We start from the raw sequence: 25,423 nt of genomic DNA on the forward strand, positions 1-25,423 counted from the left end.
AGCCAAATACTCACTCTTTCGGGTGCTCTGGGTCATAAAGGTCCCCCATCTTCTAACGTTAACCTTACGCCGATAACAAACAGCTCCGGCTCTCGTCTTGGCTGAAAAACATCAAGCACTGCCGACGTCAAATCCACACGGGGTATTCGGGTTCGAAATTCTACCCAGCTAGCTAACTGTAAGTACCTAGCCTATTAATCAGAAAAGCGGTGAAAGGTGTGATTACTACTCAATTTGGTGATGTATTCTAAAAAATAAATAGCTAGCTAGTTAAACATGTCATTTCTAGCTAGGTTGCACAATTTTGTTGGCTAACGTTATATTTTCTTTTGACAATGGCTACCTAGCTAAATTGCTAGAAATGCCGTGCTACAACGGCGACTCCTCCCCTCTCGACATTCCATCATGACGATAAAATATAGTTTTTTAAATGTATTTTTAGCTTTCCCACTGTTTCCCACCAACTATCTAGCTTGGTAATAACGTGCAGACTGGCAACGTCCAAGTGTCTGGAAGTTCTGCTTGTGGAACGACGCTAACGTTTATCACCTGGCGCTCGGATTGTTTGTAACAAACACCCCACTGTTTGTAGGTAGCCTACGTTCATGTTTAGCTAGCTATGTGTGATACAAGTCTAATGTGATAGATATTCAGTTAGTTACTTGACATAGCTAGTTACCATACAAGCTCAATGTTTATGTAGAGAAAAAAAGGATGTTCCTCGTGATTTGTTTATCGGAGCACAGTTGTGCTAGCTTGATCACAGCAAGACCATACTGATTGATGTCTGCAGTTGTGATTCAGGTTGGCCAGTGTGGAAACCAGCTGGGCTTGGAATGGAGGCTCATTACCAAGTGGTGCAGGCCAGAGCAAGCAGAATGACAGGTGATCAATTTAGAATAAAAGTATCATTGCATGTAGTTTTCAGTACCATAGTGACTGTGCACACTTGAACAGGGTACTTGAACAATCCCTAAATAGCTTGTGAGTGGTACCAGGGCTCTATGCTAACTTTTTCCCCAAGGAGTACATGTGCTTCTAAATGTAAAAAAATGTAGAAGCACACAAATAAATTTAGGAGCACAATGAAAAATGTTCAAGTAACACAGAGTTTATTAATAAACAATTTATTACATCCATATTTATACTGCATGAGTGTACTAAGGGACACACATCTGTGCAACAGCACATACCACCAAAATCACACATTGACCCATGGCTACTAGACGCAAAGGATATAAGTTGTCCAGCTGCTTCTGTATGTTGGCCGTCTGGCATGCTTAGAGGTCAGCCAGCGGTCCATGGCAGGAGTGTGATCCAACTCCTCGACAGAAGACCGCTCCAGGCTGATCCTCATTAGGTCTTCGGTGTTGGAGACCCCAAGGCAGCTTCTTGTCGAATTCTTAATCCAGTTCTGCACAGAGAAGCCTCGCTCACACTGGGTGGCTGTAATGGGCAGCACCAGCAGAAGCTGCACCAACTCCACTATGTTCTAGGGAAAAGATGATTTCTTTCAATTTAATTTAAATCTTACCATTAACTTATCAAAATCAACCATAGAAGGATACCTTACATAACCACTCAGGACTGTTAAGTCTACCTTGTAATCGTGCCTGTAGGGGTCCTTTGTCAACATGGTCTCCCACATGCCACTGTAAGACTTATCTTTGAAATTGTGGCTGACCAGGCTATTCAGCCCTTGCCACTCATCCTGGATTGCAGCCATGTTGCACCCCGATCTGCAGGATTTAACAGTGCAAGTGAGTTTGCAAATATGCAAACATAACATTGTCTCATATGGCAATGCAGTGTCAAATAAATTCTTATCTCTCTAGAGGCTCCTTGAAATGCCTCATCAGGTCTGCCACACCATCATTGCCAAAGGTGAGAAGGCTGGCCTGGTCTTCTGGCCATGTGTCAGGGTTAAGCACTCTGAAAGACCACTGGGGTCTGGACACCCGCATCCTTCAGCAAACCACCAAACCTGGCTTTGAGATAATCCACGCCGATGTTGATGGCCACCTCCATGTGCTGCTTCAGCTAGGGATTGGTGAGGTCCGTGAAGCCTTTCAGATTACCCTTCAGTGTTATACCCTTTAACAGAAATAACACACACACACACAAACAATGAAATGTCTGGCCATTTGTCTGTCTCCCATAAACATTTTTTAAAGACTTCTCCACTGCATTTCCCTCCTTCTCTTCAAATCGTTCTATTGGGCAACAAATACATTGATTCTCACACTGAGAATCTGTCTTAATCATCAATTTTAATAATCGATTTCTCTTGCATCCTAACAAGCTCTCATCCTAACACACCTGGAATCTCCTCTCATCACCCTGCTGCTGAGCAAGCATGGTCTGGATCTTCTCCAGCATGTCTCCTGCCTTTGCCTTAAGCTTTAGTGCTTCCAGTCTGGTCACTGTCTTCCTCAACTCTGACGTGGCTTGGGGGAGGATCAGGTCATTTCTTTGCAGGGTGAGGCTAAGTGAGGATAGCTCCTCAAACATGTCAGAGAAAATGGCAGAATACACGAGTGCATTCTCCATTTCCCGCTTTATCTGTTAAGTAGTGAGTAAAACTATCACCTGTAAATTACTTGAATCTGAAAGTTCATTTGAGTCTTGAACCTATTTTTTTAAAACTAGTGTGGTATTACATTTCCTGTGTAAAACTGACCATCTTTGCCCGCCCTTGTACTTCCGCTGTTGTTGATGTGTTGCAAAACAATGGAGTACTGGCCTTCGTCAGCGGCAAGGTCCTTGGGCATGGGGGATCCAGCGAGTTCCCTTGACGCTAGACGGTGTGCAAATATCCACATCGAGCTCTTGCCCGAGAACATAGAGCTCTCGTTTGGATTTTCCGCTGAAGTGATACTTTTTCCATATTAGATTCAGAAGATCTTACACGACAGACACATTTGGCTCTTTCTTCTGAATGGTCAGTATTGCCAGCTCTAGCCTGTGAAAGTCAGAACAGAATCTTCCAAACAATTCACCCCCCCATCTCTTGTGCCAACAGAAAACAATAATTCTGTGGTATTTACCATTCCAGCACTTAGCGCACACACAGACACACACTGTATTGTTTAACATTCTCTGCTAGCAAATAAAACTAAATCAGATCATTTATTAGTTACAAATCTATGTGGCATACAGTGGATTGGGATTATATGCCCCCCTGCCTCTCTGCAAGTGGTCAATCACTCCCCCTGGTGGCACCATCTGCCCTGAAGGAGATGCACTTCTTCATCCATGACCCTCCATCCTCCTCTGGGCAAACAGCACAAAATGCGGCCTTTGTGGCATCCAAAACACCTCGAATGGACAACACAAAAAAACAATTACACAAAAGTATTTCTTAGAATTTAGTTTGTATCTCCATTATGAATAATGATTAATCTTTACACAAAAATAAAGCCTATAAAGAGAAACAATTTACCAATGGCATGGGAGTGTTCCGAGGTCGGTTGTCCGACCAAATTTGACTAAAGGTTCTTTCGAAATGTAGTATGGTATGTTTATTTTCAGCTGTCTCCTCTTCTCCTCAGACAGCAGCACTTGCCTCATCAAGGCTGCTGACACCGTGCGTTATGGTGTCTTAACAGGTACAGATCTCTGCACTGGTTATGCCGCCGCGAGATGTTATGTTTCGCTGCGCTATATCTCTTTTCAGATGCGCGTTTCCTGACACGATGGACGAGTTTCCCGCCTGTTTCTGCCCTCTACAATATTTGCCGAACATGACATTGTTTTCTAACTCTAGCCATGGGAACATTTTGAGCCAATTCGCATTGAATCTATATGTTCTCCCTCCGCCGGCTACAGTGGACGTTGAAGTGACAGAGGGGGTCACGGTAGCTTCGCTAACGTAATCTCCCTCGCCTGATTACTCTTTCTCCTCGTCTCTTTTTCGCTTAAAATAAAATTGAATGGGCGTCATTTTTAGCGATGTCTGCATGTTAATTTATAGCCTATACCGATACTTTTTTCCAGTGTTGTTCACCTTTCTCTCACTCTGACTGGACTGCGTCATCACTGAAAACCCTACTGTGGTTGGCGCATGCCGCTTGTGGGAAGAAAAAAAATAGATTACGGTACGTTGTAATCTTTACTCGCACACTGTGCTCGTAAATATTTTTTTCGGTTAGCACAAATCTATTTTTAGGGGCAAATGCGAGTGAAATACTCGCACTGTCGAGCCCTATACCTTTTACAGAATGTTCTGAGTTGTTATGATACGCTATTTAAACCCACTGGGTTACAATGAACATTGGGGCGAGGAGAGTAATAGTTTACTCCAGCAGACGATGGAGGTGGAGAGAAAGATTAATTACTATGGTGGAATCGGTGCTACTTCACAACCTGAGTGGGGGCACAGGATCTGGTGGGTAAACATGGGACCTGTCCCAAATGACACCCTGTTCTCTATGTAGTGCCCTACCTTTGACTAGTGTTCATAGAGATATAGGGCTCTACTCAAAGAAGTGCACTTCATAGGGAAACATTTGAGATGCAGGCATGGCTCAAGCATAAGGAATGTATTTATAAAGCACTTCTTACATCAGCTGATTTCTCAAAGTGCTGTACAGAAACCCAGCCTAAAACCCCAAACTGCAAGCAATGCAGGTGTAGAAGCACGGTGGCTAGGAAAAACTCCCTAGAAAGGCCAGAAACTAGGAAGAAGCAGGTCCCAGCAGGTCTGGGACAGGTAGCACGTCTGGTGAACAGGTCAGGGTTCCATAGCCGCAGGCAGAACAGTTGAAACTGGAGCAGCAGCACGGCCAGGTGGACTGGGGACAGCAAGGAGTCATCAGGCCAGGTAGTCCTGAGGCATGGTCCTAGGGCTCATGTCCTCCTAGAGAGAGAGAGAGAAAGAGAGAGAGAGAGAGAATTAGAGAGAGCATACTTAAATTCACACAGTACACCGGATAAGACAGGAGAAATACTCCAGATATAACAGACTGACCCTAGCCCCCCGACACATAAACTACTGCAGCATAAATACTGGAGGCTGAGACGGGAGGGGTCGGGAGACACTGTGGCCCCGTCCGACGACACCCCCGGACATGGCCAAACGGGCAGGATATAACCCCACCCACTTTGCCAAAGCACAGCCCCTCTTGGGACCTAGAACAATCATCTCTGTTTTGTCCAAGTTTAAAAGTAGAAAATTTGCAGCCATCCACTTCTTTATGTCTGAAACACTGGCTTCCAGTGAGGGCAATTTTGGGGCTTCACCATGTTTCATAGAAATGTACAGCTGTGTGTCATCCGCATAGCAGTGAAAGTTAACATTACGTTTCTGAATGACATCACCAAGAGGTAAAACATATAGTGAAAACAATAGTGGTCCCAGAACGGAACCTTGAGGAACACTGACATTTACAGTCGATTTGTCAGAGGACAAACCATCCACAGAGACAAACTGATATCTTTCCGACAGATAAAATCTAAACCAGGCCAGAACTTGTCCGTGTAGACCAATTAGGGTTTCCAATCTCTCAAAAAGAATGTGGTGGTCGATTGTATCAGAAGCAGCACTAAGGTCTAGGAGCACGAGGACAGATGCAGAGCCTCGGTCTTACGCCATTAAAAGGTCATTTACCACCTTCACAAGTGCAGTCTCAGTGCTATGATGGGTTCTAAAACCAGACTGAAGCATTTCGTATACATTGTTTGTCTTCAGGAAGGCTGTGAGTTGCTGCGCAACAGCTTTTTCTAACATTTTTCAGATGAATGGGAGATTCGATATAGGCTGATAGTTTTTTAAAATATTTTCTGGTTCAAGGTTTGGCTTTTTCAAGAGAGGCTTTATTACTGCCACTTTTAGTGAGTTTGGTACACATCCGGTGGATAGAGAGCCGTTTATTATGTTCAACATAGGAGGGCCAAGCACAGGAAGCAGCTCTTTCAGTAGTTTAGTTGGAATAGGGTCCAGTATGCAGCTTGAAGGTTTAGCAGCCATGATTATTTTCATCATTGTGTCAAGAGATATAGTACTAAAACACTTTAGTGTCTCCCTTGATCCTAGGTCCTGGCAGAGTTGTGCAGACTCAAGACAACTGAGCTTTGGAGGAATACGCAGATTTAAAAAGGAGTCTGTAATTTGCTTTCTAATGATCATGATCTTTTCCTCAAAGAAGTTAATGAATTTATCACTGCTGAAGTGAAAGCCATCCTCTCTTGGGGAATGCTGATTTTTAGTTAGCTTTGCGACAGTATCAAAAAGAAATGTAGGATTGTTCTTATTTTCCTCAATTAAGTTGGAAAAATAGGATGATCGAGCAGGAGTGAGGGCTCTTCGATACTGCACGGTACTGTCTTTCCAAGCTAGTCGGAAGACTTCCAGTTTGGTGTGGCGCCATTTCCGTTCCAATTTTCTGGATGCTGGCTTCAGAGCTCGGGTATTTTCTGTATACCAGCGAGCTAGTTTCTTATGACAAATGTTTTTTGTTTTTAGGGGTGCGACTGCATCTAGGGTATTGCACAAGGTTAAATTGAGTTCCTCAGTTAGGTGGTTAGCTGATTTTTGTACTCTGACGTCCTTGGGTAGGCGGAGGGAGTCTGGAAGGGCATCTAGGAATCTTTGGGTTGTCTGAGAATTTATAGCACGACATTTGATGATCCTTGGTTGGGGTCTGAGCAGATTATTTGTTGCAATTGCAAACGTAATAAAATGGTGGTCCGATAGTCCAGGATTATGAGGAAAAACATTAAGATCCACAACATTTATTCCATGGGACAAAACTAGGTCCAGAGTATGACTGTGGCAGTGAGCAGGTCCGGAGACATGTTGGACAAAACCCACTGAGTCGATGATGGCTCCGAAAGCCTTTTGGAGTGGGTCTGTGGACTTTTCCATGTGAATATTAAAGTCACCAAAAATTAGAATATTATCTGCTATGACTGCAAGGTCCGATAGGAATTCAGGGAACTCAGTGAGGAACGCTGTATATGGCCCAGGAGGCCTGTAAACAGTAGCTATAAAAAGTGATTGAGTAGGCTGCATAGATTTCATGACTAGAAGTTCAAAAGACGAAAACGTTTTTTTTTTTGTAAATTGAAATTTGCTATCATAAATGTTAGCAACACAGAGGTCAGTGAACAGTAAGGGCCAGTTTCGCAGACACAGATTAAGCCTAGTCCTGGACTAAACAACACAGTCAATGTAGAATCTCTATTGAAATAGCTTTGTAGTCCAGGACTGAACGTATTGTCTGGGAAACTGGCCCTGATGGTGTGTAGTCGCGATCTTCAGAGAAATGTCCTTTATGCTGATAGGAAACGTCTAGTCATCTAGGCAGCATAACATAATTGACAATGATGAGTTTGCGGAATGTTTGTGCTGTCATTGTTCCAGGGCTCAGTTTCAAGCTGTGTGAGGAGATCCGTGACACGTTTCCCGCCGGTCACATTTTGACTGTATCAGTGGCGCCGCACCAAAGTGAAGAGAGTCCCGTTCAACACTACAACACACTGCTGAGTTTAGCCTCACTGCAAAGGTCTTCTTTGAGTCAAAAGTAGCCTTCATTGCCCAATAATACTAAACACAAAAGGAATACCAAATGTGTAGTTTTGAGTCAGCCCTGGGCCTGTATTCATAAAGCTTTAGTAGGACTGCTGATCTAGGATTAGGTCCTCCCTGTCCATAATAATCTGATTCAACATCAAATTATATTTTATTGGTCGCATACACATATTTAGTAGAGGTTATTGCGGGTGTAGGTAAATGCTTGTGTTCCTAGCTCCAAAAGTTCAGTAATATCTAGCTATTCACATCCGTACACACAAATCTAAAATAATGGAATTAATAAAAGTATAAATGTGTGATGGGATATAGAGACATTATGGACAGTATGTGGATAGAATATTTAGTATATCGAGAACATGTAGGATAGAATAGTGACTATGATCTAAAAGGCAAAACTGATCCTTGATCAGCACTTTGAGAAGTTTTATGAATACGGGCCCTGGTCCTCTCCTGCCTGCAGGTCTGCTGACAGTGTGCTCCTGTTTCATAATGACCCGGTCCTGACCCCGAGCCCAGGCCCTACAGAGGGCGCTCATGAGCACATCATCCTCTCTCTCTCTCTCTCTCTCTCTCTCTGTTGTTCCACCAGCAGCAGAATCCCTCTCTGTGATGAATACACACATCGCCTCATGCATGGCTAGACTACTGCTGCCAGTCCACAGCCTCACCACAGTCAGGTAGGTACCCATAGTCAGACACTAGGTTTTGTATCCCAAATGGCACCCTATTCCCTATATAGTGCACTACTTTTGACCATAGCCCTTGACAAAAGTAGTGCACTATGTAGGGAACAGGGTTCCATTTGGGATGCATCCCAAGGACAATGACTACATTGTGATAGAAGGGCAATACGTTCTACTCTGCTGGCCACAGCATTTTGTTGCTACTGCCTTGTATTAAATACATGTCAATTCAATTGTCCCTCAGTGTAAATTGCTGATGTTGGTGGTTTCTCCAGTGGCCTGACTTTAGGTTTGGAGCCCTGGGAACTGATTAGGTCTGTGTGCACTTTACCTGCAGCTAAACTCCCTTTACCCTTTACCTGCAGCCAAACTATGATGTCGATCTGATAGACTTATTGTAAAATCTCATGTCTTTATTACATTGTAATTACATGTGTAAGTACAGTGTTTGGATGGATCAGTTGAATTGTTTAATACATAGGGAATTGCTGTCCTCTCAGCAAAAGTGTTTGTTTATGTCCGAATGGCACCCTTCTATTTATAGTGGACTACTTTTGACTAGGGCCCCCACAGGTCTCTGGTCAAAAGTAGTGCACTACACAGGGAGCAGGGTGCCATATGGGACTTACCCTGTATGCATTGTGATGCCTCCCCCACTTCAGTGAGAAGACTCGCTGGGAATCCTTGGCCAGCTGCACCCTCCAGCCTGTTCCTCAGCTTTCCCCCACAGGGAAATCTGTATCCTTTGTCAAACTATTGTCCAGATTCAACTCCAATTGCTGTTTTTAAGATCAATGGTGATTTTTTTATGGCAAATTTGCCCTGAAATCAATAGGCCTGTGTTTGGAAATCTCTCACACCGAAGTCATAGACTGTTCTCTCTGCTACCGCACGGCAAGTGGTACCAATGCACCAAGTCTGGAACCAACAGCACCCTGAACAGCTTCTACCCCCAAGCCATAAGACTGCTAAATAGCTAATCAAATGGCTCCCTGCAGTGACCCTATTTTGCACTGACTCTATGCACACATACTGGACTCTACCCACACACTCACACATACTTACACTGACGCCCTAATGCACACACACACACACATGCGCTGTTGCTACTGTCTTATATATATCCTGTTGCCTAGTAACGTGACCCCAACCTATATGTACAGTACATAGTAGAGGTCGACCGATTAATCGGAATGGCCGATTAATTAGGGCCGATTTCAAGTTTTCATAACAATCGTAAATCGGTATTTTTGGACACCGATTTGGCCGATTTCTTTTTTTATTTATTTTTATTTTTACACCTTTATTTAACTAGGCAAGTCAGTTAAAAACTCATTCTTATTTTCAATGACGGCCTAGGAACGGTGGGTTAACTGCCTTGTTCAGTGGCAGAACGAAAGATTTTTACCTTGTCAGCTTAGGTTATTCAATCTTGCAACCTTACGGTTAACTAGTCCAACGCTCTAACCACTTGCTTTACATTGCACTCCACGAGGAGCCTGCCTGTTACGAGAATGCAGTAAGAAGCTAAGGTAAGTTGCTAGCTAGCATTAAACTTATCTTATAAAAAACAATCAATCATAATCACTAGTTAACTACACATGGTTGATGATATTACTAGTTTATCTAGCCTGTCCTGCGTTGCATATAATCGCTTAGGTACACGTTGCTCCAACGTGTACCTAACCATAAACATCAATGCCTTTCTTAAAATCAATACTCAACTATATATTTTGAAACCTGCATATTTAGTTAATATTGCCTGCTAACATGAATTTCTTTTAACTAGGGAAAATGTGTCACTTCTCTTGTAACAGAGTCAGGGTATATGCAGCAGTTAGGGCCGCCTGGCTCGTTGTGAACTGTGTGAAGACTATTTCTTCTTAACAAAGACAGCCGACTTCGTCAAACGGGGGATGATTTAACAAAAGCGCAGTTTCGAAAAAAGCACAATCGTTGCACGAATGTACCTAACCATAAACACCAATGCCTTTCTTAAAATCAATACAGAAAAGTATATATTTTTAAACCTGCATATTTAGCTAAAAGAAATCCAGGTTAGCAGGCAATATTAACCAGGTGAAATTGTGTCACTTCTCTTGCATTCATTGCACGCAGAGTCAGGGTATATGCAACAGTTTGGGCCGCCTGGCTCGTTGCGAACTAATTTGCCAGAATTGTACGTAATTATGACATAACATTGAAGGTTGTGCAATGTAACAGGAATATTTACACTTATGGATGCCACCCGTGTGTGTTTATTATATTATAATTAAGTCTATGATTTGATAGAGCAGTCTGACTGAGCGATGGTAGGCACCAGCAGGCTAGTAAGCATTCATTCAAACAGCACTTTCGTGCGTTTTGCCAGCAGCTCTTCGCAATGCTTCAAGCATTACGCTGTTTATGACTTCAAGCCTATCAACTCCCTAGATTAGGCTGGTGTAACCGATGTGAAATGGCTAGCTAGTTAGCGGGGTGCGTGCTAATAGCGTTTCAAACGTCACTCGCTCTGAGACTTAGAGTAGTTGTTCCCCTTGCTCTGCATGGGTAATGCTGCTTCGAGGGTGGCTGTTGTCGATGTGTTCCTGCTTCGAGCCCAGGTAGGAGTGAGGAGAGGGACGGAAGCTATACTGTTACACTGGCAATACTAAAGTGCCTATAAAGACATCCAATAGTCAAATGTATATGAAATACAAATCGTATAGAGAAAAATAGTCCTATAATTCCTATAATAACTACAACCTAAAACTTCTTACCTGGGAATATTAAAGACTCATGTTAAAAGGAACCACCAGCTTTCATATGTTCCCATGTTCTGAGCAAGGAACTTAAACGTTAGCTTTCTTACATGGCATATATTGCACTTTTACTTTCTTCTCCAACACTTTTTGTTTTTGCATTATTTAAACCAAATTGAACATGTTTCATTATTTATTTGAGGCTAAATTGATTTTATTGATGTATTAAGTTAAAATAAGTGTTCATTCAGTATTGTTGTAATTGTCATTATTACAAATACATTTTAACAAATCGTCCGATTAATCAGTATCGGCTTTTTCTGGTCCTCCAATAATCGGTATCGGCGTTGAAAAATCATAAACGGTCGACCTCTAGTACATAGCTACCTCGTACCCCTGCACATCAACTCAGTACTGGTACTCCTTGTATATAGCCATGATATTTTCTACTCCCTGTATAAAGCCATGATATTTTCTACTCCCTGTATAAAGCCATGTTATTTTCTACTCCCTGTAAATAGCCATGTTATTTTCTACTCCCTGTAAATAGCCATGTTATTATCTACTCTCTGTAAATAGCCATGTTATTATCTACTCTCTGTAAATAGCCATGTTATTTTCTACTCTCTGTTTATAGCCATGTTATTTTCTACTCTCTGTATATAGCCATGTTATTTTCTACTCTCTGTATATAGATAGCCATGTTATCTTCACTGTGTATTTATTTAATCCTCGTGTCACTATTTCTATTTATTTGTTTTTATCTTTTACATTTACATTTACATTTTTGTCATTTAGCAGACGCTCTTATCCAGAGCGACTTACAGTAGTGAATGCATACATTTCATTTCATACATGTTTTTCTCCGTACTGGTCCCCCGTGGGCAAATAACTTCACAGATCTTTTAACTCTGCATTGTTGGAAAAGGACACGTAAGCATTTCACTGTTGTTTACAGAGCATGTAAAATAATAAATGGATTAGATATCTTATCCCATCTTTATTTCCCTTAACTGTGCTCTCAGTATAGAAGCCTGGCAGTGTTGGCTGTGGCCAGAGGCAACAAGGGTGGCTATTTCCTCATGTCCAATGCACTTCAGAAGTTTAAAAAAGGGCAGCGATGTGTCTCTTGGAACCCTTTTCCCCTTGACCACTGGACTGGTGAGCAATATGCCTGTCATATGATACAAATGAGATATATGATTGGAAGATGCTATTTAACATAAAGAAGTACCCTAGATTTGAATGCATTCAGTTGAATGCATTCAGTTGTACAACTGACTTGGTATGCCTTGGGGATATTGCATCAGAATAGAAGGTTCTGGATAATATGAGCCTTTGATTGAATTAACTGAGAAGAAATGTATTTGATGAAATAAAAATGTATATCCTAAAATAGTTGTCTGATTTAACCCTTATCAATTAGTGAGTTTTTTTTCTTCGTGTTTGATTCCAGACCCTTTGAACAAGGTGGGAGACGCCCCTTCCTCTCGCCTCCTCAGTGTCTGCTCCAATCACAGCAGTGTTTCCTGCCTGTTCGGCCACGTTGTGCAGCCTGCTGTGGAGATGCTGCAAGCAAGGGCCTACCTGCACTGGTACCAGCACTATGGTGTGAAGGAGCAGGACTTTCAGCAGGCTTTGGACGCATGCTCAGCTGTCATGCAGGAATATGACACTCAGTGACATCCTGTTAGGGCTGCTAATAAAAAGTCAAGCAGCTGTCTGTCATATATGTCTGAAGAATGATGGCAGTGTTGGAATGGAAACCAGTCATAAGGTCAACTTAACACTTGTGTGAAGTGGACATGATGAAGCACTATGGACTTCAATTCAGAGCCATAGAAGTAGGTTATGGCTTTGCTTCAATGGTCATTGTACTCTCAAATATTCCCAATTGTTTTTTTTTATAGTTTTTTTTATCCTTTTTCCTGTCTCAGGTGTTGGATGATATTAAATATTTAATTTGTAATACATTGTGTATTTCAGATGTCTCACAAATGAATAGCCCATAAAGTAAACCATCTCCCCCAAAGGACATGGGCGGAACAATCTCCATATTTTGTTCTTCAGTCACTCTGGCGGGCAGGCCGCAAGCAATGTTGGCAGTTGAGGAATATTGGGACAGGGATACAGAAAGGTGGATTTCTGAGGAGGAATTTGAGGAAGATGGTGATACAAAATGGAGATTGGGTGTTGAAGAAGGTTGGTGTCAAGTGTGAACAGAGTGAGCTGCGTTCTGGAGTGTGTTATTTCTTAGTTGTGATGGCTTCCCTATTATTCTACAATGTAGAAAATAGTAAAAATAAAGAAAATCCCTTGAATGAGTAGGTGTGTCCAAATTTGGACTGGTACTGTGTGTGTGTGTGTGTGTGTGTGTATATATATATATATAAACACACACTACCGCAAAGTAGGTGGCGACATGCACAAACAAAATGTGTGAACGCCATGATGCCAAAGAAGAAGAAATGACACGCGAGATCTGCTTACTTCTCCCTCTAGGATTCCGTATTTCCAAACGTGTTTGAAACTCGAAGGGCAAAATCTATTCTTTCCTGCCATCCTTTCGTTTTTTTTGTAAAATTTTATAAGAAATAACTTTTTTTCTCTCGCTGCCTGTGTAAGTTATCTCTTAGGTATGACTCTTGGGATGGAATTATCATGCTAGTGTAGCGTTATTTTACGAGTAGCCAGGCTGCAAGGCCCTGCTAGCTAGCGTTGTTAGCTACGCTAGCTGCCATGTAGCTAGCTAACGTTAAATTGCGACGTTTTTATAATAATTCAGTTTTTAGTGTTGTATGGTGTATTTTGCTTGTGCATTTTCTTAGGTAAATAAAACGCGGACAATGTGGGTGTTCAGCTGTGAACTAACCGGCTATCATACACAGTGGCTAGCTAGCTAACGTTAGGAACCCTGCTATGGTGGGCTGTGTGCTAGTTTCCTCAAGTAATGGCATAGCTTTTGGTTTTTCTAGCTAGTTTCACGTATACTGATTGTTCTAGCCAGATGTGTGTCTCGCACTGGTTGCTTTGTTACGGTTCTCTTCTCTGCATTTAACTTGGCTTATTAAATGAAATGTCGCCGTCCAATTATGTTAATGTGGGTTGATTATGAAACCCTGAATCACAGTGTGCGACTGGGAATGGACATTTTTATATCGCGCGCCGTAAAAAGTCCTCTATCTCGTTTACACAAATGATATTTTTAAAGGTGTCAGTATATGTTTGCGTTAAATTGACCAATGGCGTGTGTGTGCTCGACATTAAATGTATTTTGTGGCATGAAGTTGTTTTGACTAGTATCAGTCACAGTAGGGTACCATTTTTAGCTCTGCTGGGTGCGGGCAGTTTCTTTTTGATTTGTACAGCAGAACGACCAATCATGCTCAAGTATGCCAGCTATTACTCTTATGCCTATGGTGCATTTCCAATAGACTTTACCCCGGTGTTTGGACTGAAGTCATAAGACTTGTTTTTTCCACCTCTGAGGCCTGGCCCCAAAAAATCTAAAGGTCTTGGGCCGTGAACCTACTCAGACTTGGGGCCAGACCTGGGAAAGTTTGACTTGTTTTCCCCGAACATGGTTAACACACCTCACGGAGTAACTGTTCCAAGTCCTTAGCCGTAGTGATGGAAACACTTTCCTTATTAGTAATACACCAGGGTGTATGGACTGGAGTAACAACACTGCCGTATTAGAAAAGCCCATATCTGACTCTCTGTGGACTGATGCATATCAAAGAAAAGGATTAAAGGCACGGACTGAAAGCACGGGGTGGCACAATTCTATCCAGGCGGAGCGGTCGGTTGTTCTCGTGCACATGGAAGCCGCTCAGCCAGAGAAAATAGGATTCTGCTCTTATTTTTCAAGGGGTGCCGTTGTTGACCAATCACAGTAGAACATGTATCCTGCGTGGTGATACATCAACACTTACATCCAACAGCGGGATCAGCTAACTTGCCTGCTGGCAAACACTTGTCAGTTTAGAGTCACGTTTAACAATACCATTTTTTCCCCCCTAATCCATTTTTGGATTTATCGTTTCTGTTGCGTGTAAATACTTTTTTATGAATGCTTATAGCGTTTCTTCGTTCGTACGTCGATAATGTTTATTTCGTTGCTATGGTCACAGTCTTTGGAACAGCTGCCGGAGACACTAGCCGCTTTGATTTCAGGGACAAGTGGTGTACTCAGAGGGGTACTAGACCATATTCCGCTGTCCGAAAAGTGCTTAACTATATCCATGGCTAATGTCATTCCCCCTTTATTAATTATGGTGTATGGTATGTCGAGATGTAGGCCTAATGATTGATGGGTTATTGCTAGATATTAAGTATCTACAGAGATTGGTTAATGCTGTGCCTTTCGTTTTTTTGTGGTTTGGGTATTCTGATGGTCTGAATATATGCCTGTTTCTGATATAGATTGGAGAGTTTGTGGCAAATACAAAATTTCATGCCAGCGACGCAGAGAAGAAATACACTATATATACAAAAGTATGTGGATACACCTTCAAATTAGTGGATTTTGTCATTTCAGCCACACCCGTTGCAGACAGGTGTATAAAATCGAGCACATGGCCGAGCAGCCGCACACGAACCTAAGATCACCATGCGCAATGCCAAGTGTCAGCTGGAGTGGCGTAAAGCTCGCCGCCATTGGACTCGAGCAGTGGAAATGCTTCTCTGGCGCGATGAATCACGCTTCACCATCTGGCAGTCCGATGGACAAATCTGGGTTTGGCGGATGCCAGGAGAACCCTACCTGCCTCATTGCATAGTGCCAACTATAACGTTTTGGGGGAGGAGGAATAATGGTCTGGGGCTGTTTTTCATGGTTCGGGCTAGGTCTCTTAGTTCCAGTGAAGGGAAATCTTAACACTATAGCATACAATTTCATTCTAGATTATTCTGTTTCCAACTTTGTGGAAACAATTTGGGGAAGGCCTTTTCCTGTTTCAGCATGACAATGATTCTGTGCACAAAGTGAGGTCCATACAGAAATGGTTTGTCGTGTGGAAGAACTTGACTGGTCTGCACAGAGCCCTGACCTCAACACCGTTGAACACCTTTGGGATGAATTGGAATGCAGACTGCGAGGCAATCCTAATTGCCCGACCTCACCAATGCTCTTGTGGCTGAATGCAAGCAATTCCCCGCAGAAATGTTCCAACATCTAGTGGAACTCCTTCCCAGAAGACTGGAGGCTGTTATTTCAGCAAAGGGGGGACCAACTCCATATTAATGCCTGTGGTTTTGGAATTACATGTTCGACGAGCAGGTCTCCACATACCTTTGGTCATATAGTGTATATGTGACTCAACGAAGGAGAATATTGCATGAAACTTGTGAACCTTTTAACACTTGATCCAATTGAATAGTTGTAAAGTGAAGCCTGGAATTGTAGATTGGAAGCCTGCCATTATACTATGGTGAAGGCTCATACCTGATGCATTTAATGTATGCACCGCTGATTGGAGATGGAACAATCCGTGAAAGGGACATCCAGTTTAATGGTTGAACTTTGTCACTCCTGGAGACGACATACTAATCTTTCAGATGTTAGAATCTCCGACTTACCGTTGTTGCCTGTAGGCCTGTACATTTTTTTTATGGTGTTTCCATTTTGTAGTGGCCTAAGTGTCGTATTGGGACCTTCAGATTTGTGCACAGCGTAATCCTTTCAGAACGTTTTCAGTTGCTGTTTTCATTCTCAAGGTGTCACCTGTTTTGGTGATGTTATAGTGGAATGGTCTGGAGAGCATTGGTGAGCTGGACACAGGACTGTTCTGCAATAATGCTATTATGTACCCCTCTGTCTACAGGTGCTGTTGTTTGTGCTGTTGTCGGAATGGCGGTGGTCATCCGTTTACAGGGGCTCAGAATCACTGCAGGTTCTGAGGACGTTCGCAATTTCTTCACTGGCCTCAAAATCCCAGATGGTGGGGTGCACATTATTGGTGGGGAGCGTGAGGAGGCTTTCATAATCTTTGCTTCCGATGAAGACGCGAGGCGGGCGATGACCCGTTCAGAGGGATCCATCAAAGGTTCTCAGGTTCGCTTACGGCTGAGCAGCAAATCAGAAATGCAGGCTGTTCTCAAGCAAAGTATAAAACCTGAGGTGACCAAAAAGAGGCCGTATAAGGAAGGTTTCAGAAGACCGGAAAAAGAAGGCAGGAATGAGGAACCTGGAAGAAAAGAGCGCGTGGAGATGGGCAGTAGATCAGTGTCTTACAGTAACGTACGTAGTCACGCCCGAAAGCCTTCCTCACAGCCAAGCAGTCAAGATGACTTGTATTTGCTTATGCAAGGCATGCCTTTTACTACGACCGAAGAGAATGTGAGAAATTTCTTTGACGGATTAGTGTTGGAGGACATTATTATGATGAGAAATGATCGCGGCCAACCAAATGGGAAAGGAATTGTCAAGTTCGAATCCAGACTGGATGCTAGAGAGGGTCTGAAAAGAGATCGGCATTACATTGGAGCGAGGTTTGTGGAACTCTATGCAAGCTCAGAAGAGCAGTGGTTTAAGGCAGGTGGTGGTGTGGAACCTGCTAAAGACAGCAGTGGTAAGTTTAGAAGAGGGCCTTCGTCAGCTCACACTGAGAGGTATCCTCCAGACCGTGCTAGGTCTCGCTCACCAGTGGCCTACAGGTCTACAAAGTCCTCTTCTCCCAATGAGGAGTTCTGTGTCTTGGTGGAAAACCTTCCCTACTTAGTGGAGAAGAGGGACATAAAGGAGATCTTCCATCATGCAGACCTCAAGTATGATCAGATCCTTCACCTTCTTGACAGGTATGGATCAGAGACGAGCTCCGTATTTGTGCTGTTCAGAAGCCTGAGGGACTACTGTGCTGCCTTGACTCTTCACAAGCAGAAATTTCTCAAACGAATTGTGTACATCTCTCCTATCTCGAAAGAGAAAATGGTCGCCATGCTAGAATCTGGGGAAAATCCAATGGATGGTGCACCACCCTCTGAAAGGTCTTACAGCAGATCTCAGGAAAGGCTTCCAAGAGAGACCAAGAAGGATGCGTGTGAATCTGAGAAGATTTGCCTGTATGTGCGAAACCTGCCTTTCGACGTGCGCAAAGTTGAGATTGTGGACTTCTTCCTAGGCTTCAGGATCTCAGAGGAGGCTGTTGTTTTGCTGCTTGACCATAAGGGCAATGGGCTTGGAGAGGCTTTGGTGATCTTTCAGACTGAGGTGGAGGCTATGAGGGCACAGTCTCTGAATGGGCAAGGGTTTCTTGGAACAAATGTCATCCTGAAATGCATTTCTCTGGCTCAGATGTGTGAATTTGGTGTTGGTGAACCTGCAGTGACAGAGCAACAGATGGAGAGAAGCTCAGAGAGGTACTTGGCCAGGAACAGTGAGGCGATGTCCCATCTGTACACTGATTACAGGGTTAACCCTGATATAGGCCATCTTCCTATGAACGACCTGCAGGTTCATATTCATGGAGGCAGCAGTCTGGGTCTGGATTCTCACATGATGAAAAACCCTGTTCTGCTTGACAACAGGGGCAATGGCTCTGCTCATAGACATGGAGGCTATGGACCTTCTGCACCGCAGCAGTTTGATGGTCCAACATGCCTGAAACTGGTTAATCTGCCTTGGACTATCAGAATTGAAGAAATCTATGATTTTTGCTTTGGATATCGTGTAATTCCTGGATCGGTCTCATTGCAGTATGACAACAAAGGGATTCCCAAAGGCTCAGCAACGGTTGTTTTTGAATCTCGCTTGGAGGCGTTAATGGCAGTTGAGGAATTGAGTGGAAGACCAATAGGCAGCAGAAAAGTAAAACTAGTTTTTGTGTGAAATTTGTCCTCCGTATAGAACATGAAAGAACCTTTTTGGGTTTTAAATTGTGACGTTTTAGGAAGAACATCTCGGACTGTATTTAGTTAGTTTGGTGGTTCCAACAGATGGCGACTGAACAATTTTTGATTTTAAAAATACTGTGTGTGTGTGTGTGTATAGCCTTCTACTCCATGTGTAACGGACAAACCTTTTGTCTGTTTTTTTCCCCCCTTAAAGAATAACAATTGTTTATTTGTATTTTGCCCATCGCCTGCTTGCTATGTAGCCTGTTTCTGAAGCTTTTTCTTTTAGTGAAATTTGCCTGAAATTGTATTTTCTTTAACAGCTGGGTGAAGGTAGAACTTAATTTTGCAACTATTATTTGTTGAAATGTTTATTGCATTATATAGTGTAAAAGTTGTCCATTAAACTTAGTGGAAATTCTTTGATTAAAATGCATCATGTTATCGTCTTTGAAGATTGTCTAAGACGTTTTGTTGTATGATAAATACTGCATTGCCCATGGTCCTATATATATTTTTTCCTGTGGTCAATCTGGTGGTCTTTGGACTCAGAATGGCCTTGAATGCCATGTTATTTTGCTTTAGCTGGACACACACACTCAAATGGTTAAGTATCTATATATGTTAGGTATTCCCCAACTCATACGCCAAGTTATGCAGGATTTAACACAAGCAAGGGGTGCGACTCTGTCTGCATTAACTCCCTTTTTATTTTATTCTGATGCAGATGTATACATTTTGGTCGTCAGGAGCAGTGAGAATAAAACGTTGAGAATGCAGGAGACTTTCACACTTAACTGAGAATCTGTGAATTGCACCTACATTACTTCCAGCTACCCAATTTCCAGAAGTAACCAAGAGTTGGACTACAGTGAACCATGTTAACTATTCTCACAGAAATGGTTTTCCACTTTAAACCTTGAAGTAATAACTGGGTGGCCGGTAGCCTAGCGGTTAGAGCATTGGGCCAGTAATCAAAAGATCACTGGTTCGAATACCTTGGAGAAGGGCCCTAAGAATTGTCAAGAACTTCGGTTCATTCTGCTACCGCATGGCAAGCTTGGCCTCCCGAGTGGCGCAGCGGTCTAAGGAACTACATCTCAGTGCTTGAGGCATCACTACAGACACCAAGGTTTGAATCCAGGCTGTATCACACCCAGCTGTGATTGGAAGTCCCATGGGGCGGCGCATAATTGGACCAGCATCGTCCGGGTTTGGCCGGTGTAGGCCGTCATTGTAAATAAATATTTGTTCATAACTGACTTGCCTAGTTAAAGGTTAAATATAGTTTTAAAAGCTGTACCGGAGCGCCAAGAAGGGCACCAAAAGGCTCCTGAACAGCTTCTACCCCCAAGCCATAAGACTGCTGAGAAACTCGTACGAACACTTTCTCACATAGCACATGCTGCTGTAACTTTATCCTGATTGCCTAGTCTCTTTTACCCCTACCTACATGTACATATTACCTCAACTACCTCGTACTCCTGCACATTGACTCGGTAACGGTACTCCTTTTATATATATATATGTATATATATATATAGCCTCATTATTATTTTATTGCGTTACTAGTTACTATATTATTTATTTACATATTACCTCAACTACCTCGTACCCTGCACATTGACTCGGTAACGATACTCCTTGTGTGTATATATAGCCTCGGTATTTTATTGCGTTACTATTTACTTTTTTGTGCTAATCCCCCTTACTTTTTAACTCTGCATTGTTGGGAAAGGGATCGTAAGTAAGCATTTCACGATAAAGTCTACACCTATTGTATTCGGCGCATGTGACAAATACAATTTAGATTTTTGACAAGGTGTCGATGTGCCCTTGAGCAAGGCACTATACCCTAATTTGCTCCAAGGGCGCCGTACTACTATGGCTGACCCTCTAATACAACACATTTCACTGCAGCTATCCGGTATATGTGACAATTTGTTTTATTTGTTAAATCAAATGACTTGATATAAAGTCACCAAAAACACTCACAAACTTTTACAGATGCACAATCGAGAGCATCCTGTCGGACTGTATCACCGCCTGGTACGGCAGCTGCTCCGCCCATAACCGGAAGGCTCTCCAGAGGGTAGTGAGGTCTGCACAACGCATCACCGGGTGCAAACTACCTGCCCTCCAGGACACCTACACCACCCGATGTCACAAGAAGGCCAAAAAGATCATCAAGGACATCAACTCTATACCAACTCTATACCATCTACTGCATCTTGCCTATGCCGTTCTGCCATCACTCATTTATATATTTTTATGTACTGGTACGTATTCATTCCTTTACACTTGTGTGTACAAGGTAGTTGTGAAATTGTTAGGTTATATTACTTGTTAGATATTACTGCATGGTTGGAACTAGAAGCACAAGCATTTCGCTACACTTGCATTAACACCTGCTAACCATGTGTATGTGACAAATACATTTGATTTGATTTGAATATGATAGAGAATACATTTTAGGTGAATGAAAGGGGCATGCTGACAATGCATTTAATTCAGTGGTCATTTGTTGGGCTACAATAGTTATTTATGTATTTGTTACCATAATTTGGCTGATATGTATTTAGGATCATTTGGCAGTTTTGTGTGTTTTATATTACAGTAAATGTGGATAAGGGCCTATTCTCTATATTAGAGGTCGACCGATTATGATTTTTCAACGCCGATACCGATTATTGGAGGACCAAAAGGGCCGGTGCCGATTAACCGGCCGATTGTTATTATTATTTTTTGATAATGACAATTACAACAATACTGAATGAACACTTATTTTAACTTAATATAATACATCAAAATCAATTTAGCCTCAAACAAATAATGAAACATGTTCAATTTGGTTTAAATAATGTAAAACAAAGTGTTGGAGAAGAAAGTAAAAGTGCAATATATGCCATGTAAGAAAGCTAACGTTTAAGTTCCTTGCTCAGAACATGAGAACATATGAAAGCTGGTGGTTCCTTTTAACACGAGTCTTCAATATTCCCAGGTAAGAAGTTTTAGGTTGTAGTTATTATATTATTATAGGAATTATAGGACTATTTCTCTCTAAACGATTTGTATTTCATATACCTTTGACTATTGGATGTTCTTATAGGCACTTTAGTATTGCCAGTGTAACAGTATAGCTTCCGTCCCTCTCCTCGTTCCTACCTGGGCTCAAACCAGGAACACATCGACAACAGCCACCCTCGAAGCAGTGTTACCCATGCAGAGCAAGGGAAACAACTACTCCAAGTCTCAGAGTGAGTGACGTTTGAAACGCTATTAGCACGCACCCCGCTAACTAGCTAGCCATTTCACATCGGTTACACCAGCCTAATCTAGGGAGTTGATAGGCTTGAAGTCATAAACAGCGCAATGCTTGAAGCATTGCGAAGAGCTGCTGGCAAAACGCACGAAAGTGCTGTTTGAATGAATGCTTACGAGCCTGCTGGTGCCTACCATCGCTCAGTCAGACTGCTCTATCAAATCATAGACTTCATTATAATATAATAAACACACACAGGTGGCATCCTATCAAGAAGACTGCAGATTGTCAATACTGATTAGCCAACTACTGCAAAGGCCAGCAGCGTGTGGAGCGGCCCATTGCTGCAGGGCTGGCCACTCTCCCAGCCTGCTGTCTGGCGGCCCACTGCTCAGAACAGCCTGCTGCCACATGTCATCAGAATCACTAAGATCCAATGGAACTGCATGAATCCATTTCCATTCCATAATAGAATGTAGGCCCTACTGAACATAGAATACATTCCGGCACTATGGAACCCCAAGAGCAAATATTTCTAGGTAAAACAGAGATCAGAGAACAGGAAGTAGGCCTATGACTTTTAAGTGTTGGCTAATTCTATTGTCCGACTAGACAGAAAAGAGAATCAATTCTTTTGGATAATCAATCACTTTTACAGTTCCACTGAGAAACAACTCAGAAAAATGTCAAGACATAAAGCAACAAATTGTTTTCTCTCCCCCTTTATTGTGTGTTATGTTGACATATAACAGTTTAATTCAGTGTAGAATCCTTCACTAAAACAAAATACTCTAGGCCTTATTGTTTTGCATTGGCATATCATGGCTGATATTAATGACAAGGCCCTTATTCATTTATACTTTTTGTTTAATATCTTAAATGTAACCCACATTTACTGTAATATAAAACACACAAAACTGCCAAATGATCCTAAATACATATCAGCCAAATTATGGTAACAAATACATGACTAACTATTGTAGCCAAACAAATGACCACTGAATTCAATGCATTGTCAGCATGCCCCTTTCATTCACCTAAAATGTATTCTCTATCATATTCAAATCAAATTTATTTCTCACATACACATGGTTAGCAGGTGTTAATGCATGTGTAGCGAAATGCTTGTGCTTCTAGTTCCGACCATGCAGTAATATCTAACAAGTAATATAACAATTCCACAACAACTACCTTGTACACACAAGTGTAAAGGAATGAATATGAATATGTACATAATAATATATAAATGAGTGATGGCCGAACGGCATAGGCTGGATTCAGTAGATGGTATAGAGTACAGTATATACATATGAGATGAGCAATGTAGGGTATGAGAACATTATATAAAGTGGCATTGTTTAAAGTGGCTAGTGATACATTACATCAAGATGCAGTAGATGGTATAGCGTACAGTATATACATAAGAGATGAGTAATGTAGGGTAAGTAAACATATGATATAAAGTGGCTAGTGATACATTGATTACATAAATTTTTCCATTATTAAAGTGGGTGGAGTTGAGTCAGTATGTCGGCAGCAGCCACTCAATGTTAGTGATGGCTGTTTAACAGTCTGATGGCCTTGAGATAGAAGCTGTTTTTCAGTCTCTCGGTCCCAGCTTTGATGCACCTGTACTGACCTCGCTTCTGGATGATAGCGGGGTGAACAGGCAGTGGCTCGGGTGGTTGATGTCCTTGATGATCTTTTTGGCCTTCCTGTGACATCGGGTGGTGTAGGTGTCCTGGAGGGCAGGTAGTTTGCACCCGGTGATGCGTTGTGCAGACCTCACTACCCTCTGGAGAGCCTTCCGGTTATGGGCGGAGCAGCTGCCGTACCAGGCGGTGATACAGCCCGACAGGATGCTCTCGATTGTGCATCTGTAAAAGTTTGTGAGTGTTTTTGGTGACTTTATATCAAGTCATTTGATTTAACAAATAAAACAAATTGTCACATACCGGATAGCTGCAGTGAAATGTGTTGTATTAGAGGGTCAGCCATAGTAGTACGGCGCCCTTGGAGCAAATTAGGGTATAGTGCCTTGCTCAAGGGCACATCGACACCTTGTCAAAAATCTAAATTGTATTTGTCACATGCGCCGAATACAATAGGTGTAGACTTTATCGTGAAATGCTTACTTACGATCCCTTTCCCAACAATGCAGAGTTAAAAAGTAAGGGGGATTAGCACAAAAAAGTAAATAGTAACGCAATAAAATACCGAGGCTATATATACACACAAGGAGTATCGTTACCGAGTCAATGTGCAGGGTACGAGGTAGTTGAGGTAATATGTAAATAAATAATATAGTAACTAGTAACGCAATAAAATAATAATGAGGCTATATATATATATACAAGGAGTACCGTTACCGAGTCAATGTGCAGGGGTACGAGGTAGTTGAGGTAATATGTACATGTAGGTAGGGGTAAAAGAGACTAGGCAATCAGGATAAAGTTACAGCAGCATGTGCTATGTGAGAAAGTGTTCGTACGAGTTTCTCAGCAGTCTTATGGCTTGGGGGTAGAAGCTGTTCAGGAGCCTTTTGGTGCCCTTCTTGGCGCTCCGGTACAGCTTTTAAAACTATATTTAACCTTTAACTAGGCAAGTCAGTTATTAACAAATATTTATTTACAATGACGGCCTACACCGGCCAAACCCGGACGATGCTGGTCCAATTATGCGCCGCCCCATGGGACTTCCAATCACAGCTGGGTGTGATACAGCCTGGATTCAAACATTGGTGTATGTAGTGATGCCTCAAGCACTGAGATGTAGTTCCTTAGACCGCTGCGCCACTCGGGAGGCCAAGCTTGCCATGTGGTAGCAGAATGAACCGAAGTTCTTGACAATTCTTAGGGCCCTTCTCCAAGGTATTCGAACCAGTGATCTTTTGATTACTGGCCCAATGCTCTAACCGCTAGGCTACCGGCCACCCAGTTATTACTTCAAGGTTTAAAGTGGAAAACCATTTCTGTGAGAATAGTTAACATGGTTCACTGTAGTCCAACTCTTGGTTACTTCTGGAAATTGGGTAGCTGGAGGTAATGTAGGTGCAATTCACAGATTCTCAGTTAAGTGTGAAAGTCTCCTGCATTCTAAACGTTTTATTCTCACTGCTCCTGACGACCAAAATGAATACATCTGCATCAGAATAAAATAAAAAGGGAGTTAATGCAGACAGAGTCGCACCCTTTGCTTGTGTTAAATCCTGCATAACTTGGCGTATGAGTTGGGGAATACCTAACATATATAGATACTTAACCATTTGAGTGTGTGTGTCCAGCTAAAGCAAAATAACATGGCATTCAAGGCCATTCTGAGTCCAAAGACCACCAGATTGACCACAGGAAAAAATATATATAGGACCATG

General features: G+C 42.3%; 2 protein-coding genes across 9 annotated transcripts in view; one reads left to right on the top strand and one right to left on the bottom strand.

Annotated features, from left to right (window-relative positions):
* The window catches only part of LOC115187660 (histone-lysine N-methyltransferase SETD2), a 47,975-nt gene extending 47,838 nt beyond the window's left edge, over window positions 1-137 (bottom strand). The window contains exon 1 of the mRNA XM_029746629.1: window positions 15-137. The gene's annotated coding sequence lies outside the window, so the exon portion shown is untranslated. The remainder of the gene's footprint in view (window positions 1-14) is intronic.
* On the top strand, window positions 92-19,246 carry LOC115187663 (RNA-binding protein 12B). Of its 8 annotated transcripts, none has more exons than XM_029746635.1 (8): window positions 92-178; window positions 794-885; window positions 8,124-8,211; window positions 8,880-8,955; window positions 11,984-12,119; window positions 12,415-12,802; window positions 12,945-13,160; window positions 16,784-19,243. In XM_029746635.1, the coding sequence occupies exons 7-8, from the start codon at window positions 12,995-12,997 to the stop codon at window positions 18,784-18,786; spliced, it is 2,169 nt and encodes a 722-aa protein (XP_029602495.1). In that variant the 5' UTR covers window positions 92-178; window positions 794-885; window positions 8,124-8,211; window positions 8,880-8,955; window positions 11,984-12,119; window positions 12,415-12,802; window positions 12,945-12,994; the 3' UTR covers window positions 18,787-19,243. The 8 variants fall into 8 exon arrangements, with proteins under 8 accessions (XP_029602495.1, XP_029602496.1, XP_029602497.1 ...); XM_029746636.1 differs by having other exon boundaries at window positions 8,127-8,211; XM_029746637.1 differs by lacking the exon at window positions 794-885 and having other exon boundaries at window positions 106-178; window positions 8,127-8,211.
* Window positions 19,247-25,423: the final 6,177 nt, after the last annotated feature.

This window comes from Salmo trutta, unplaced genomic scaffold (genome assembly GCF_901001165.1).
Source record: "Salmo trutta unplaced genomic scaffold, fSalTru1.1, whole genome shotgun sequence".
Taxonomy (NCBI): Eukaryota; Metazoa; Chordata; class Actinopteri; order Salmoniformes; family Salmonidae; genus Salmo; species Salmo trutta.

What these genes read in the sequence shown, in the direction of transcription:
- LOC115187663 (XM_029746635.1), top strand. Translation starts at nt 12,995, where the DNA reads ATGGGCGGAACAATCTCCATATTTTGTTCTTCAGTCACTCTGGCGGGC. An exon ending in GAGATTGGGTGTTGAAGAAG is followed by an intron (nt 13,161 to 16,783) that starts GTTGGTGTCAAG and finishes CTCTGTCTACAG; the next exon opens with GTGCTGTTGTTTGTGCTGTT.